This window comes from Leuresthes tenuis, unplaced genomic scaffold (assembly GCF_036924035.1).
Source record: "Leuresthes tenuis unplaced genomic scaffold, fLeuTen1.0.hap1 SCAF_3, whole genome shotgun sequence".
Lineage (NCBI taxonomy): Eukaryota > Metazoa > Chordata > Actinopteri > Atheriniformes > Atherinopsidae > Leuresthes > Leuresthes tenuis.
Genome location: NW_027325357.1, coordinates 14,465,201 through 14,482,031, shown reverse-complemented (window position 1 = coordinate 14,482,031; position 16,831 = coordinate 14,465,201). Strand labels below are relative to the sequence as shown.

At 40.1% G+C, this 16,831-nt stretch overlaps 2 protein-coding genes across 3 annotated transcripts; both read right to left on the bottom strand.

The window, feature by feature from the left end:
* Positions 1–5,587: 5,587 nt before the first annotated feature.
* Positions 5,588–8,738, bottom strand: hyal1 (hyaluronidase 1). The gene is made up of 4 exons (XM_072381974.1): positions 8,650–8,738; positions 7,405–8,308; positions 7,227–7,323; positions 5,588–6,216 (listed from the first exon to the last, which is right to left on the bottom strand). Exons 2-4 carry the CDS (start codon positions 8,304–8,306, stop codon positions 5,890–5,892), a joined length of 1,326 nt encoding a protein of 441 aa, XP_072238075.1. The 5' UTR covers positions 8,307–8,308; positions 8,650–8,738; the 3' UTR covers positions 5,588–5,889.
* Positions 8,739–9,380: 642 nt separating this feature from the next.
* On the bottom strand, positions 9,381–14,226 carry hyal2a (hyaluronidase 2a). Of its 2 annotated transcripts, none has more exons than XM_072381973.1 (4): positions 14,152–14,226; positions 12,449–13,421; positions 11,841–11,930; positions 9,381–10,414 (listed from the first exon to the last, which is right to left on the bottom strand). In XM_072381973.1, the coding sequence occupies exons 2-4, from the start codon at positions 13,376–13,378 to the stop codon at positions 10,022–10,024; spliced, it is 1,413 nt and encodes a 470-aa protein (XP_072238074.1). In that variant the 5' UTR covers positions 13,379–13,421; positions 14,152–14,226; the 3' UTR covers positions 9,381–10,021. The 2 variants fall into 2 exon arrangements, with proteins under 2 accessions (XP_072238074.1, XP_072238073.1); XM_072381972.1 differs by having other exon boundaries at positions 13,945–14,212.
* Between the last annotated feature and the right edge of the window lie 2,605 nt (positions 14,227–16,831).

The following is a 16,831-nucleotide window of genomic DNA, read 5'->3' as shown; positions in this document are numbered from 1 at the left end:
ATCAGCTGCTTTTACAAAACCAAGTAATTCCATCTTACAAAAAAAGCTCTAAAAAAGCCCTATGTCCATTGCATATTCAAGATCTTGTGCTACTTTTTTACTTGTTATTACTAAAAGCCGAAATGTTCAACAGCTTTAGATAAAGTAAAAACTGGGGCTGTCAGCTAATTAGAATATTTGATCGGGATTAATCACATGATTGTCCAGAGCTGATTCATGATTCATCGCAAAACCAATTGCACTATTAACTAAATGCACCGTAAAGGGATATTTTTCAGTACCCTTATCAACATAGGAGCAGACAATTATGGTTGCTTTATGCAGATGCATATTCGTGCAACAATCCCAAACAAATAGCCTCAACTAGTATTGTCCACTACATTCTTTAGCATTCTCAAACAAAATATTCAAATGTGCAAATTTGAAAGCTTATCAGGGCTAACTCAAGTCCAACAAGCAACAACAGAAGGGCGTATTGACCTGAATATAGCATTCTTTCACATGTATAACATTCACACTTGAAGAAAATAATCTTACACATTCTAACTAACTGTGTCTAACCTTGCTGCAGGTCCAGGTGTCTCCTTTACAAGCTACTCAGTGTGGTCTGCCTTTGGTGAGAGGGAGAGGGGATCTGTTTTGCTAGCAAGTGATATTTAACACAATTCACATCAATAGTAAAAAAATAGTAGAAACTGCTGACCTGACTTTGTGGATAACATCCCAAATCAACATGTCACATTTTCATTTCACTTTTTAATCTGAATGAAAATCAGCTGTTACTCTACAATTCATTGATCTCTGCTCAAAGACTAACTTTGTTAAGGCATCACATAACCTTAGGTATCATCTACATTTTGGGGTTATTTCAATTCATGCATTTGGTAAAGTACAATATTATTTTAGGATGTTTGGTTGTTTTGTTTTCATTTTTTGCAACAAACGCAAAACGAGTTTCCCTTACTCACCCTTGTGACATGAAGGATAAATGATGGTGTTTTTAGAACCAGTCAACACGCTTATATGAATAGTTAAGACAGTTATAGTCCCACTTTAGTGGACCCACTGACTTTGTCCCATAATAAAAGCACAGCAAAAGAATAATTTTATGTCCACTTTTTTGTCCTGGTGACAATCTCAAAAAAGTTTATGCTGTGCTAAAGTCATCATGGCACTTACCCTGGCACAAAATGCTGTGTTCAGTTTTATTATGTAACAATTAGGATTTATACGATATGCTTGTTTCAAGTTTTTTTTGTTTTTTGGACCAGACATCTTGGTGATTGGGGAACTCTGCACTAAAAGATCCAGTAATTACTTAAAAGTATGTAGAAGAAAGAGTAACAGCTTTCCAGTTCAAAGTGATTTTCACAGAATATTAAAGCATTAAAAAACAAAATTTGCCATTAAAAAGGAAAAACAGAGAGAGAGGTACAAAGTTATTAATCAAAGTACCTCAATTCAATCAAGTCAATTGATTAAATGCAGAGGTGAAAAAAAAGTCCTATGGTTTGATTTGAAAGACATAAGAGGACGCAGATGGGCAGTTGTCTGGAAGTTTGTTCCACATATATTCTACCTCTGAGGATAGAAGGCAGACCTGCTCCTGATACAAGAAGGCCTGAGATGTACTTTGGCCCCAAACCATCAAAAGCTTTGGAAAAACAAACTGTTGCCTTTTAAAATCAACTCTTTGATCCACTGCCTTGGTCTTACTGAACACTTGTGAAGCAGTGTTCTGAATCAGCTAGAACTGTCTGATCGATTTTCCAGGGAGACCAGTAAATATACTGTTGCAGTAATCAAGTCTCCTGAAGATAAATGACGACTCCCTCCTTGATGTGTGAGGCATAAAAGAATCCCATAGATCCTCAGATGGCCTGTGGTACATCACGTCATTGTGTGGACAATAACAGCATATTGATATATATGAACTTGCCACTGCAAATAGCACTACACCCCAGTATAGGTGTCAGTATGCTAGCTAGTTAGTATTGAGCTTTTTCCGGTTGGACTATCACATCACAGAGCAAAACAATTAACAAACAATGTATTTGCAGCCATTTAGTACCATTTTGATCGGTAAATTGGACAGCATTCCAGTTCTGAACATTTGCTTTAGGCTTTCATTTTTTCCCAGATAATACGTACAATTCCTTGTGGTTTTACTACGTAGCTTGAAATAACTAATAATTGATTCATTTTAACTTACCAAAACTGAAATATTGATATATCCAAGTGTTGTTTTGACTTTCTCAAATAGAAATAGAAATTCTTACTTGTTGGCATGATATTGTTGATGTTTGTAACATTATTTTCAGATTACCAAACTCTAATACACTGTAAAACAGCTGAAAAAGGGCCATCTTCTGTTCACTCTGTCACTCTAAAACAACAGCACACTTAAAGCAAGTGTTATTCTTTCTCAATCTACAAGGTGATGGGGGCTCACTAGAGTTCAAGGTAAGAAATGATGTCCTCAAAGTTGAACATGAAGTGATCTGCTCAGCCACTTTGGTACATACATGTGATGGAAAAACATCTAAATTGATGCTCAATTTGAGGAGAGGCTGTTTGTAGAGACCTCCAACTACTGATCTACAATTTGACTGGAAGAGACACTGAAGATGATTTAACGTGCAACAATTCGTGGAGGGAAATTGCCCACCCAGTTTGGAAAATAAGTAAAAAGTGTCTGTGTGTGGAAAACATCTTCCCAAAGATTATAATAATAGTATAACTCGAATTGAGGTCTTCTAAGTTTGCTGACAGACACATTTTCAAGTCAAATAATGTTCATTTAACAGCCTGATCAAAGCATAACACTGTGGCTTTAATTACTTATTTAATATAAATCATGAAAACAAGTGTGCACCAGATCTTTAAGAAACCTGATCAGAGAGTCAACTCCTCTGAAGGACACAGAGACAGAGCGTGACGAAACAGTTATTAAACCCAGAGCGAGCGAGACGATCTCTAGCCCGAGCAGCGGAGAAAAGGGGAGACGTGACCATGGAGGGGGTGACAGAGCGAGACGCCAAATGAAGAAATGCAGAGATGAAGGGGCTTGAGAAATAAAGGCCCTGCCAGACCTAGTAGAGGCTGGACAGAAAGGAGATGACCTTTCAGAGCAGATATACAGACCAAAACGCCCTCTGTGACTGTGCACAGGTAATTTTTAAGTTTATAACATTTAAAAACTGTGTAAAAGGTGCAAAGTGTTATGTTCTGTATTTAACTTTGGCGATAACATTGTTTGGAATGTATTTTTCATATTATCAATATAACAAAGTTGAATAAAACGTGCTTTTCAAAAACAATGTTACATTATTAGGCTATAAAAATCCTCTGAATTCAGATGAAAGCATGAAGAAAATTGCAATAATAATAAATTGACTGACAAGCAGTGTTGAACGTCCATGAAAGGAAGAGCAATTTTGTTCATTTTTTCTGTCATTATCAAGTAGCTACAAGTAAACATTTGTCCCTGGACTCTGAGAACAAGTTGAGCAATTTGTCTTGTTCAGAAAACTGCTGCACAATAACAATTTTTTTTTTAAAAGCCAGTAATCCAGCTCCAGCTGCAGATGTGCTGCCACTGCTGTAAAAAAAAAAACTATCCATCTTGTCCTCATTTCCTCACAATTCAGCTGTTTATGATAAAGGGAGAGGTAAGAAACTGTGGGGCCTCGCAGGAACCTGTTTTTTCAGTGTGCTTTGCCTCTAGGGACACAGGAGGTAAATAACTATTGGTGACACTGGTTTGGAGCAGTGGTGGCCATCAGATAAGACTGCATTGTAGACGCTACTTTCCACATCAGTCAAGGTCACCTGATGCTTTCTTTGGTTCTGTGAAATAGTGAATTCAGTTCATGATGGACACATGGCTGCTGTAGAGATGCTATGCAAACTTATAATATTCAGACATAATGAGTTACATATGGCTTTTTCTCCACGTTTATTTAACTCCCTTTGTGATAACGAACACCCAGTGCTGTGACCTTGATGTCTTTCGGCTAGTTAGCTGTCCCACAGCACCACCTACTGCTCATACAAATACAAACAAGAAAATCAAAATGAAAGCCTCTGCAAAGGTTAGTTGACTAAAAAGAAACAACAGTTAAATGTTACACTCAAAAAAAATCCCAACAAACAATGAAAGAGATAATAAGATAGCTTTCTGTTGCAAAAATAACTACATAAAACATCTAAAACAGAGACGATATTGATACTGATTGATATTACCAATGCACTGTGCACAAGCATTTTATTTTCAGTTTTATTTTTCATGTGTGTTTCGTTAATTCTTTATGATACATTTTGGTTTTATGTAAATGTTTCTACGTATTGAGCTGATCTGAGCTGCTGCCTATCTTTGCAAGGACACCCATATAAAAGAGATTTGAGATCAGTACAAATTATCAATCAGCTCAATTTAAATGCTAAAACGTAAAGTAGTGATAACTGGGAGTGAGTGAAAACTGTTACTGTTTTAAAAATAAACTGAATTAAATGTTAATGAGTAAATGAATTACAGTTGGAACTATAATCGCTCCTCTTACCATTATTAAAACCAGGATCCATGACTATGCAATTATTGTCCAGCTGATAGACTCGAGAGCTCCTTGTTTACTGAAATAAACAGTTGAAGGTTTAAAGTTTCCACATTACACTGTCTGAAGTTGCATATTGAGCCATTACATGCCTAGAAATTGCATCATGTGTTAAGCTTAGATTAAAGGAAAGAACAGAGCTGCTTTTCCCTTCAGCTGATCTGATACAAGTTCAACTCAAAGACACAAACACAACACATTGGTGATGGCTTTAGATGTTCAAGCTGATTTCGAGTTAAATATACCTCAGATATAACACCAAAAATAATCATTTTCGAGTTCTGCATATTTGATGCACGGAGTGGGAAACAACATGACTGCCTCCAGGTTTGCCTTGTTTTTTCTTCCACAAACAAACTTTTCACATTAAAACTTTAATTCTTATAAATCTAATTCTATGAGCTTCGATAAGGGCAACTGGACTTATTTAGTAATACTTTTGTAAGGTAAACAACTCCTAAGTGAGAATGACTTAAACAAACAGCACAATGATGAGTCTGTGACTCACGGGACCTTAACAACCTGCCAAGTGGGAATGGTCTTTCGATTACTTATTAACCGAATCTCCACACCCAGTAAGTACTTAATTAGCCTTTCGGATGAGAAGTGAAACTTCCTCAAGAACAACGAAAAAGAAGAAGCCTAGTTGCTCTGATTCAAGCTCTTAGAATTGACATAATCTCAGTGACCTAAAACTCATGTAGTTCACTTAAATAAAAAACAGATGAACTAAAATGATACATAAGTTACATTTCCAAATATTTAATCAGATGATGAATAACAAAGGAAAAAAACATTCATCGAGTTGAGTTACTTTCTGGAGAATGACAGTAAAGAAAATTTGAGCTCTTCTGATGTTTCCTCGTCAGAGATCAGAAAGTCCGAACTCCAATTTGCCTTTGAAAGCAGCATGATTTGTGCCTTTTTTTTTTTTTTTTTTTAAGGATTTTAAAAGAATTTGAAAGAATTTGAAATATTTTGTCTTCAAACAATAAATTCGTAATATGACACATTTATTGATAGGCACAAATTAATCTGGAAAAACAACAAACTGATTTATTGGTGATTTATAAAAAAAAAAAACCTGTAACATCATGGCACATACTGTATAAACTACAAGAAAACTAGAAAATAAATGCACGAATAAAACACATTTGTAAAAGATTTGGATATTTCCATTCACAGGAGACCACATGCAGCCATTTTCCCTTACTTGCCAGTTATGTCACAGATATTATATACCTGAGTCAAAAGAAAATCAAAAAGGAAGAAATTCTCATTTCTGAGTCGGCTTGGAGCAGTTCTCACCGGTCCACCCAGTGTAACACCTGCACCGAAACTCAGACTTCATTAACTGCTCCTGAGGTGCCCCCACCTGTCCTACAACCCTGTAGTTCCTCCCTCCTCCTGGCTTCTTCTCGGGCACCACCTTCCATGCAGCAGGGTCGAGGTGGAGGTAGGCCCTGGACTTCAGGTTCCTCCTCTGGCACCGTCCCTGAGAGGAGCACATGGTCTGACTGCAGAGAACAGCAGCTGACGTCACATTGACCAGGTAGGGACCCAGAGTCTCATCGATGTAGGATTTGACAGCCTCGCAAGTAGCCTGAAAGTAGGATAGGAACAAGGAAAAAACAAAACAGGAAGATCAATCAGTAATAAAGGTCCCATGGCATCAGGTGACACTATCACAAGAAAACTTCCCAGCAGGTGGGAGGTCATATGACTTCAGATCAAAATCAATCTGCGAGTCACTCTTTCCTTTCTCCAGTAGTTATTAGGGTATAAAACTGATGCTTTAGTACAAATTTGCTATTACTGCTCCTCAATTCTCCAAAAACTGCTGAAAACACAACAATGAGCCCACACTTTATTTTGACTCACGCCCAAACACACTGTCTGAAAATAGCCTCTGACAGCTTCCTCTTGTGTATTGTTTGCTAAAATATGCAGAATATTACTGCCATTTTTTGTCTCAATGAAAACATTTATTTGTGATTGTGGTATTTTTAATCTGCATCAACAAATGGGCTTAAGAGTGTAAGGCACAAATATACATTAAAAGAGCAGAACATTATGGAATACATAAGCTTAAGTCTCTGAAATGCAGTAGTTATTCAAAACAAACCTATAAAACGTACAAAGAAAATAATGTTTACCAGAGGAGATGAGGTTCTATATGATTTCTAAATTTGAGAACAAATGTACACACCAACAAGAGCTCTGATGCAAGTCTACAACGAAATCAACACACATTGCACAACTTCTCTAAAAAAAAACATGCTCTATTTCAGCTGACGTGTTTTTAATCAGGGTTGGGTCTGATGGTTTTTTTTGGTCTTCTTGTCACACACTCATGGGACTAATAGATCACAGAACACAGAAGTGTATGAACCATTGACATCAACTTTTATTATTAAGTCTCATTTGTTTCTTTCGAATCTGTCAAAAGAAAGCTTCCTGAAAAAGCTGAAAGTTATCCAAACACTTGCTTAAATAAAGCCAAAGTCAGTACACAATTTGAAAAAGACATTTTCTGTGACGGTTCTCTGTATACATGCATAAAGGTCTCAAAATTACACACAATTAGACGCTACGGCAATGTTATTATCGTACCTGAGATTTGGAAAAGTTGTTGTCGCCCCAAAGCACCACCCCTGCAGATCCTAAGGCAGCACTCTCTCCAATAGTGTAGACCAGGTGCTTCTGCAGGGTGAAAAGATGAAAATATTCACATCAGATCAAGACTAATCACAAAACGGTTCAGTTTAAACATCTGCTACTTGCCTGAGAGAGGAATTCCAGCGTGAAGGTGTAGACGATGCGAGCGTAGACATACACGGGAAGTGCTGACGGGGTCACTTGAGCCGTGGCCCTCATGGCCTCCAGGATGCGGTGGTGAGTGAAGAGGAGCACCTCTCTGCCGAGGTCTCGCAGCTCGAGGCTGAGGTAGATGTTAGGATACAGGGCAGAGGAGGCGTTCCACAGCCAGAACAGCTCATCGTTCCTCTTCAGCTCTAAAGCTGGACACTTCCCAGTGTAGTTTGTGCTGTTGACACTGTAGGCGTTGTAGCAGTTGGGAAAACCATAATAACCCCACAAGCCACTTGGTCTCATCTCCAGCCCAAGTTTCAAAGTTTCCTCTATGAATTTCCTTCCGGCTTTCTCAAACTCCACACGTGCCGTGGCTTCTACCTGTGCAGGGCTCCAGTCTGGATGTCTGGACCTCACCAGTGCTTTTGACCCCTCCCAGTACACATGCTTACTGTCCCAGTTTCTCACCCATAAAGGTCTCCAACTCTCCCAATCAACCACAGCCAGGCCCTGGAAATCCCTGTCAGCGATATACCTGCGGATGTCCTCACGGGCGACTCTGAGGTGCTCGTCGAGGCTGCTGTTCTGTGGCACTCCCCCATTAACAGCCACCTCCTGGGCGGAGTACCTTGGATACAGACCAAGCTTTTCGGCATAGAAAATGGTGATATTTTCCCCCATAAAGCTTTGGTTCTGGTTCTGGACTATGCTGAAAGTCCCCAGGTCAATGTCCACGCCATGCTGAGAGAGGCAGCTGACAGTTGGAGCATTCCAGACAGAGAGGAAAGGCACCTGGGAGAAAGATGATGTTGCAATCTGCAGCCCAGAAACAAGGCTGATCAGACTGAGGAGCAGTAACGCCTGAGGGCCAAAGTACCACATCCCTGCATAGGACAGGAAAACAGTTACATCGAAAAACAACTATGTTATGAAACTTTGAAATAACACTTTTTTTTTCTTCCTCAGTTGTGCATCAAGATCAAATTACAGTTTGATTTCATAACCAGCATTTAGCACCAAGAGTTTGGATTTCTGACCACACGCGTTGCTCTCTTCAACTCTCTCTGCTCTCTTAAACTCTCTCTGCTCTATGGTTTTCCAGGCAAACACATCTGTCTATGGAGTACCTCCACTGGACTGAACAGTCACCTATAATTGATAGTGTCAAATGAACTGAAATAATTCAGAGAAAACTAAGAGCAAAGTCAAGCAAACACTCACTTACCTGATTTATAAACGGAGAGGGATTTTGGTTTGTGTTTTTTTTTTTTTTTTTCAAGGAACCAGAAGTCTCATGACTGAAACATGCAGGGAAAAGGGAAGTAACAAAAACCGAACCAATCGTGTGCACAGCATTTCTAACAGCCAATGAGAAGAGACATGTAAATCATGCGCAGCGGATTTAAAGTCACAGGCAAGTTTAAACATATGCTGACGTCCTGCCTCTCCTGAGCAGTTTCAGTTTGGTTCATTATAAACACTTAAAACACAGCTCAAAATAAACCGTTTATTGAGATTTGGAGAGGCTACAGCGTTCCTCTCTAAATGACTATCAAGCAAAGCCATAATGAACTCCTCCTCGTCCAGATTTGAACATAAGCACTGCTCAAGTTTTAAATGTAGTAAAAAATAACTCTTGGCTAACAACACCCTACAATTACATGGGGAGGGGGTATGAGGCTTCAGCTAGTGTCCCTCCCTGAGAACAGCAGGCTTCGACTCCCCTGACCGAGGGTGAGCCACCGAGGCGTCTCCCTAAAACTTTCATTTTTTTTGGCCGAGGCCAAGAAAAGCATACCTGCATCATACCTACACAAAATGATTACCTCAATGCCGTCTGTGATGCTTACAAGATGGCGTTAACACAACTGAAACAACACGGGCTCAACAAAAGAAGTTTATTTAGTATGAAAAATTTGAGAGCAGCATACGAGATGCAGCAAATTTTGTTCCACACACAAAAGATCCATGATTAGCTTTTTTACATTAAGCTTCTAAAGTCAAGGAACAACTGGAACATGAGACTGTCTGTCTCTGACAGAAAGAGGGAAATGTAGTGTTTTAATGGAAAACTAGTAGTCACGATTTAGACATAAAGATGAGAAGAGCTCACATAAAACACCTGAAAATACATTCAAATAAATAGTACACTGCAATTGCCTCCATAGAAACATCAGAGAGAGGTCATCTTGGAAGGGAAAAAAAAAAAAAAAAGCTATTAGCAGATTCAAGTGCATCTTTTCCACTTTCACCACAAAGCAACAATGTTAATTCATCATTTCCCGCACCACATTTACCACAGAAGCATCGTCTCTATAAGAAACATGGAATTTGACACTTTGGGGAGCAGAGAATGAGAAGGAAACCGAGAGCAAAATGTAAACAGGGTAATTTCCAGCGAGCCCTCCATTGTTTATAAATGATTAAAAGTTAATTAAAAAAAAAACTAAAAAAAACATCAGTTTTCAGTTTCCACAGCGTTTCTTATAAAAAAAATTCACTTTTTATCGTCCATAATTTTCTTCTTTTTTTTTTTTTTTTTTTAAACCAAAAACGTGTCATGTCCTGTGCTCATGTATTTGCAGCTATGCAGTGTATTAAGAGAGGAGCACAAAGACCATAAGAAAGATCACACACTGCAGTGCTGATGCTCCAGCCTGAGGGGCCATCCCTCTTTGGTGTAGGGGGTCTATCTGTTTGCAGCCCTCGCCCTGAAAGCCGCTGTAGCACTGGCACTGAAAGTCTGTGTCAAAACTCGTCTCATTTGCTTCTCCAAGCTCGCCGGTGACCATCAGATTGCCACCTTGCCTGGTGATGTTGTAGGTGAGGGGGTTCAGATGCAAGTAAACATCACTGTCCGAGTTTTTGCGCAGGCACCGACCGTGAGAACCACACAAGGTCCGGCTGCACAGCTCCGCTGCCGTGGAGACGTTGAGGAGGTAATGACCCAGCGTGCCCCGAAGATACACATCCAGGTCAGAGCAGGTGGTCTGGAGACAAAAAAAAGATCAAATTTACTCACTCTGTGGTCATTTATCATCAAACCTGCCACCATTGTCCAGTTGGGTCAAGTTGATACAATAATAGTTTAAATATTTAAACTCAAAGAGAGCCAAAGTTCTGGAGAAGTTTTTTCATTGATACCAAACACCTTTTTTATATATATATATATATATATATATATATATATATATATATATATATACTTTAGCACATCTGCCACCATCTAGCTAAAATGTATTCCAATTTTGTTGATCAATTTAAATGTTCCAATTTTTCATTATTATCTGTAAGTGAAGTACACCTGCATCTCTTAAAAGAGGGCCACAGTAATAGGAAAAAATAGGCCTGATGTTCCACACAATTATTGACTGTACCAGCGGAGATTACTCTCTAAAAACAACTTATTTCAGTTTTTAGTTTAATGTCCCTCCAATGTTAACTCAAAAAAAACTACAAAAAAAAAAAGCACATGACGCATTCTCACCGAAATCACATCCATCAAAAAAGGACATGTTTACAGATGTAGAGCAATTGAGTTCCACCAACACCGGAGGGAAAAGCAATTTACTGCACAGCCAGAGCTACGGTTTTTATGGGCTGCTGAACCAATAACTGAGCCTTTAAGAGAACAAAAACTGCTACAGATGTGAGACATGAAGAAAGGGAAAACACCAGGATACTGACTCACAGTAAACCATGTCAAATATCCAAATTATCAGCTTCGTCCAGCTCCGTATTTATGATAAAGCAATTTGACAACATTCACCTTGTTTTCTCGTCGAATGTGGATAAGTAAGAAGGCAGTGGACTCATTGTGTTTTAGTTAACCCCAACAGCTCACTGACATGTAGAAAAACAACACAGAATGCTTAGATATATCTTTAACAGTGTATGATCTAATGTTTTCAGAAGCATCTCTTCGGACGTTCTACAAAGATCAGCCACCTACATCTTTGGCAGTCGCATGGATGTTACTTTGACACTTGCCACCTATGAATGACTTTGCAGACCAATCATAACCCCAACATGCAACAGCACTCTCCTGCAGCAGCAGCCTCCCCTGTGGGAAGCAAGACCAATCCACAAAGACACCCCCCCCCCCACACACACACACAATCCACAGGGCCCTCAGAATCTACTTCCAACGCTCTGGTACCGGACACCCCAGGTCAGGACATTCTTCAGATATTCTCTGTCCACACCCTGACTGTTCAGAGCTCCCTCAGTAGCATGAGGAGGGCCTACTTCAGTGAGTGGGTGGTTTTAATGTTGTTTTAATGTTGCAAAACGTTCACAGAACAGTCAAGAGGAGGAGGTCAAAACTCAAAGTGATAACCTCTGTCTGTGGTAGAAGAAAAAGAAAACTTGAGTGATTGAGGAGTTTATTTCCATAATTAGTTTGTGGCTGCTTACTCTGTTAGTCGCATATGCTACATCTCCCCACAGGATGATTCCGGCTGCTCCCAAAGCCACGCTCTCCCCGATGGTGGACACAAGATCAATCTGTGAGAGATGAATCAGCTCGTTAAATTTACAGCTCAAACAAAAGGAAGCAACGCCACTATTAAACTATAAATCAGGGTCTAACTGTCAGTGGACCGTCAGCTACTGTATGTGAAGTGCAGCACCCCCATCGGTTCGTTCTCACTTGTGAAAACAGTCTTCAGGAGGATTAGCCATATTTTCATCCTGACCAACACCCATCCTGCTTACTCCACACAAATGAAAGGTATTAGAGAGTGTGACTGCTACCAGGACAGGAAAGGACTGTGGCTGCCGATAAGGAAAAGTACAGCGCTATAGCTCCATGCAGCATGCACTGATAGGGAGGGACGAGTTGGGGCCACACAGTGATTTGAGAACTGTTTGCTAAAGAACAATTTTGTCTCACACATTATCAACACAAAAGGGCGTATTTGTCAGTCTACACTTCACCACAGCAGCAAAGACAAAGCAGGAAAAAGGTGCAGGAAGGGTAACCAAATATGGCACTGGACAAGTTTCTAAAGGCTGAGCGTCACCTCTGTGAGCTGCACCATCGAGTTGATGTAGGTGGGGCGGGTGTACACAAAGACAGGACGTGCCAATCCCTCGCCTGATGAAGCCAAACGCATCCCTTCCTTCACCCGGTTCCGTACAAACTGCCGTCCGGATGCTGAGGAACGCAGCACAGTGCCCATGTAGACGGAGGGGAAGAGGGCGGTGCTCTCCGTCCACAGCCATTTCAGCTGGTCGTTGCGGGTCACCTCCACATCGGGGCAGCGACCAGTGTAGCTGTCCTGAAAGCGCATGTAGTCGTGGTTGTAGCAGTCGGGGAACAGGTAGAACCCCCACAGCTGGTTGGGCCTCAGGTGTTTGGCGTGCCTCAGCGTGTCCAGCATGAACTTCTTGGCAGACATCTCAAACTCCTTCTGGGCCACTTTTTTCACCAGTTCATCAGTCCAAGTTGGGTTCTTTTGGCGTACTAGATCCTTAGAATGTTTGCGGTAGATAAGTTTGGTATCCCAGTTACGTATCCAAACGGGGCGCCACTCCTCCCAGTCAATAACTGCTAAACCTACGGCCCCTGGTTCACGTATATACTTCTGAACCCCTTCCAGCATTTTATCTAGGTGCTGTGTGAGACTGGCCACCTGTGGCAATCCCCCATTCACCGGCGTTTCATCTGAATCAAAGTAGGGGTACAAACCCAAGCGGTCCTTGTAGAACATGGTCAAATTCTGTTTAACAAAGCCCTCATTTGGTGAGGCCACAATCTGGAACTGGTCCAGATTAAAAGATACGCCATGCCATGGGCCGCATTCCTGAGTCGGGATATTCCAAGCGAAAAGCAAAGGCTTTTGGGAATACAGTGGCCATCTCGTTGGTTTCACTCCCAAAGCGCAGAAGCCATCCCACAGCAGAACAATCAGCAGCAATGCTCTCCAGTCAGACAAAGTCCAGTACAACATGTCTTCAGATGTGGATTGACAGAAAATACTGTCACTCTTTGCCCTGCGAATCAGAGAGGAGACCGACCTTGAGTTTTTCTGACAGATACATTAATTCAAAGGGGTTCAAAAAAGAAATTAAACACTCTTAGTGTGATCTAGTTCTCTACACCGTGGGGACACAATAAGTATTTAAATAAAAGCTTTTGGAGATGTGATGAGAAATCATTTTACAATTTTAAGTTGTATTAACAGTTATTGTGAGCATGAAATCTAGGTCTTCCTCTCTTCTTTTTCTTGGTTGTTAATCTAAAAACAAACAAAAACGGATTATCTATTAAGAATAACCTAAACTCAGGATGCAGACAATCAATGCTTCAAGCAAAGTTTGGAAAAATGTGAGCAGTCATTCACAAAAAGCATCCTCTCGTCGTTTTTTCCCTCTGCTCACACCAACTCTTATATTTAACGCTACTGTCATTTTAATTTAATTACACTTTGAGGCTGAGTTTATTAACGAATGAGCAAAAGTACATTTAAAGGCAAAGTTAGGTCCCTTTAGTCTACATGTACATGGATAAACCTACCTTTACTGGCAAATTGAGGAAGCATTCCCAAAAAAACAGAAGCCAGCAACTTCAGCCGCGTTTGAGCGTTCCTTCACAATAGACAATGCTCCGGAGGGAGAACAGGACGACTGAATAAACTTTTAAACACTGTTTAAGTGTGTCGTGTCGTAAAAGCTTGGCTCTCGGTCTTCCCACGGTCAGTACAGAGGGGAGAAGTGAACTTACCCCCAGCAGTGTTGTCAGTTGCAACTCCGGGTGCTAAACTTTCAGGATGTTCCATTCAGGATGAAAAAGAGGGGGGGGGGAGTCCGACGACACTCTCCGGACATCCTAAAAACTCTGTCAGCGAGTCCGGTGTCTCACAGCGACGTGTTTCCTCCGTTTAACCCCCACACACTGCTTCAAGTGTAAGATAAGAGAGACGTGGGTTTGATTCTCTCTTTTTTTCATTATTATTCATTTAAAAGTAGGTTAACCGTTGTGTCTCGGTTCAGCACTGAATGGGCCAGTCCAACAAACTTCAGTGGCACCCCGGTGAAACAGATACACTGTTGGGAACTTGGGAGCAATATCAAGATCCACACAAGGTCACAGCGGTCCAGTGTGCCTCGTCCCTAAAATAAATTCAAGCCTACTAATGACCTTTCAACTACATTACAATCTGTTGAAGTTTATGGATGATGGGGTCTCTAGAAAGTAGATGAAAACTCTTAGTCTGAGAGCTGCATTTTCACCTGAAAGCACCTTTTTTTAAGATTAAGATTAAGATTACTTTGAGGACATGTACACACGAATGCTAACACGAAATGACTCCTCCGCATTTGACCCATGCATGTTGGCACCTGTTGAACACATGCACACGGTCACACAAACAGATGCCATTTAGACTTTCAGATGCTGAGCTAAAATTAATCTTTATAATAACTCAGTTTCTCTGCCAAACCATTGTATGGCACATGCTTAATTTGAAGCTGTAAAAAATATCATTGCCTTCATTTAAATGGGGTTTTTCAGAATCTGAAAGCAGTGAAGTTTACTAAAAAAAATAGACACCTCACTCACCCCACTTTTTCACTTATTTAGCTTTGCTAAATTCTTGGATGCCTTATGAGCATGATTGGGCTGTTTATTCCCACACACACACACATATTTTACATGTTCAAGTTACACTTAATGGTCTTAAGATATTAGCTGTAATGGCTTTATGAAAAACAGTCAAGCCCCACATAACCAGTGTATCTGAGCTCTTCAACCACATCACAAGCAATAAAGTTATTACTCTAATAACTCTTGCAATATTTTTGCTCCTCCATTTACCGAGCCGCCTCTCAAACTGCTTGGAGCCCCCTGGGGAGGCCTACACACACAATGAAAACGTCTCTCTTGAAAGGTTCAAATTTTCGTGTCGTGGAAATGAATTTTGTTCTGCAACCTCTTACCCACAGCAGGAAGAAAATAAAAAAAATAAATGACATCAATTTGTGTCTCATATAAAATGAAATAACCAACATTGTTATCACTTTTGCAGCCTATATGCTCCCCATACCTCAAAGTCGATTCTTTAAAGGCTGTCAAAGCCTTTAAGCTTCCCAAGAACAATAAAAAAAAAAAAAAGCAATTAAAAAAACCAAAGAAGGAAAATCTAATTATATTCAGATCCTGTTGGAACATTGCTTCATGACATCTCATTGGGAAATAGGATACTTTAGAAATAGTACTCACTGCACTTACGTAGCTGTAGTCACTTTGCAATTCAAAACATTTGTCCATTTTGCAAGAAAAACCTCAAGGTAATAAATAATACATGAAAAAGTAAGGATAAACTTCCAGCATGTGAGTTATTGGAGAAAACTTTTATCTTTAACCAAAGGCAGTAGAAACACCAGACAAACACTTCATCCCAAGTATACTGTAAATCTTACATTGAACATTGATTTGTTTACTCTAAGATACACCCATGAATGCATTATTATCATACTAAAAGTGTCAAAAGTACTCTGTGTTCAGTAGAGGTTGTATATGCTTGAACGTGTAACCAGGACTTACATCACGTTTGTTTAATCTGTCTGAGCTGAACTTGTTTTATTTCATAGGTTTTATTTGCAAAATCAGAGAAATGAAGTAAAGTAAAATACTACAGCATTTGTCTTCCAAACACACTGAAGCAGAAGTATGAGTAACGTGTGGTAAAACCACTCAAGGAAAAGGACCACTTAACCAGACTTGAAGATATAATTACATCTCTGACAACAGTACTAAAAATAATGCTTATGCATACAGCCAGATTAGTCTGACAGACGAAAATGAGAATGTTTCCACAGGCTATCCGATATGTGTATTCTTTATTCTTTATTCTAGTTGCTCAGAATAAGAAATGAAGCTCTTTCGTTCTCAGTCTAGTACTAGACGTTGTTGTGTTGCTACTTAAGTGAAGGATTTTAATGTTTATTTTCCACTAAGACTTTTCAGACAGTGGGCCCTAAAGGCATCTGGTATGCAGATGTCACTGCTCCCTGCAGGCATGTGATGACAGCCACTGGCAATGACTCATTGAAGTAGCCAAGTACCACAGGCTGTCATGTTGCCAAATACTGCGTGGAGTGAAGAGCGGAGGGTAGAAGCCATGCACTGACACAGTGTTTGCCATACAGAACGATCAAAGTTTTATTGATTGGAAAAATCTGTAGGAAATCCGAGCATGAAAGTTTGTCAGAAGTGACTCTGTCTTCGCTAATAAAAGTGTTGTTTGCATGGAAAAGGCCATAAATGAGATTAGGAAAATGTTTTTCCAATAAAACGTTTCTTTGCACATCCATCGATGCGGAGAAACGTCTGAACACATGACTGGGATGAGGTGGGGACCTGGAAGTATGCCGTTTTCCTGTCTCAGAGTCCATTCCACTGT

Bases quoted from the DNA above. Each gene is read 5' to 3' on its own strand.
- hyal1 (XM_072381974.1), bottom strand. From the start codon at position 8,306: ATGTGGTACTTTGGCCCTCAGGCGTTACTGCTCCTCAGTCTGATCAGC. The intron at 7,324-7,404 runs CTCTCAGGCAAG...TCATCTTTTCAC, and splicing joins ACCTTCACGCTGGAATTCCT to CCTGCAGAAGCACCTGGTCT. The intron at 6,217-7,226 runs GTACGATAATAA...TCCTACTTTCAG, and splicing joins ACAACTTTTCCAAATCTCAG to GCTACTTGCGAGGCTGTCAA.
- hyal2a (XM_072381973.1), bottom strand. From the start codon at position 13,378: ATGTTGTACTGGACTTTGTCTGACTGGAGAGCATTGCTGCTGATTGTT. The intron at 11,931-12,448 runs GTGACGCTCAGC...CATCTCTCACAG, and splicing joins CGATGGTGCAGCTCACAGAG to ATTGATCTTGTGTCCACCAT. The intron at 10,415-11,840 runs GTAAGCAGCCAC...TTTTGTCTCCAG, and splicing joins TAGCATATGCGACTAACAGA to ACCACCTGCTCTGACCTGGA.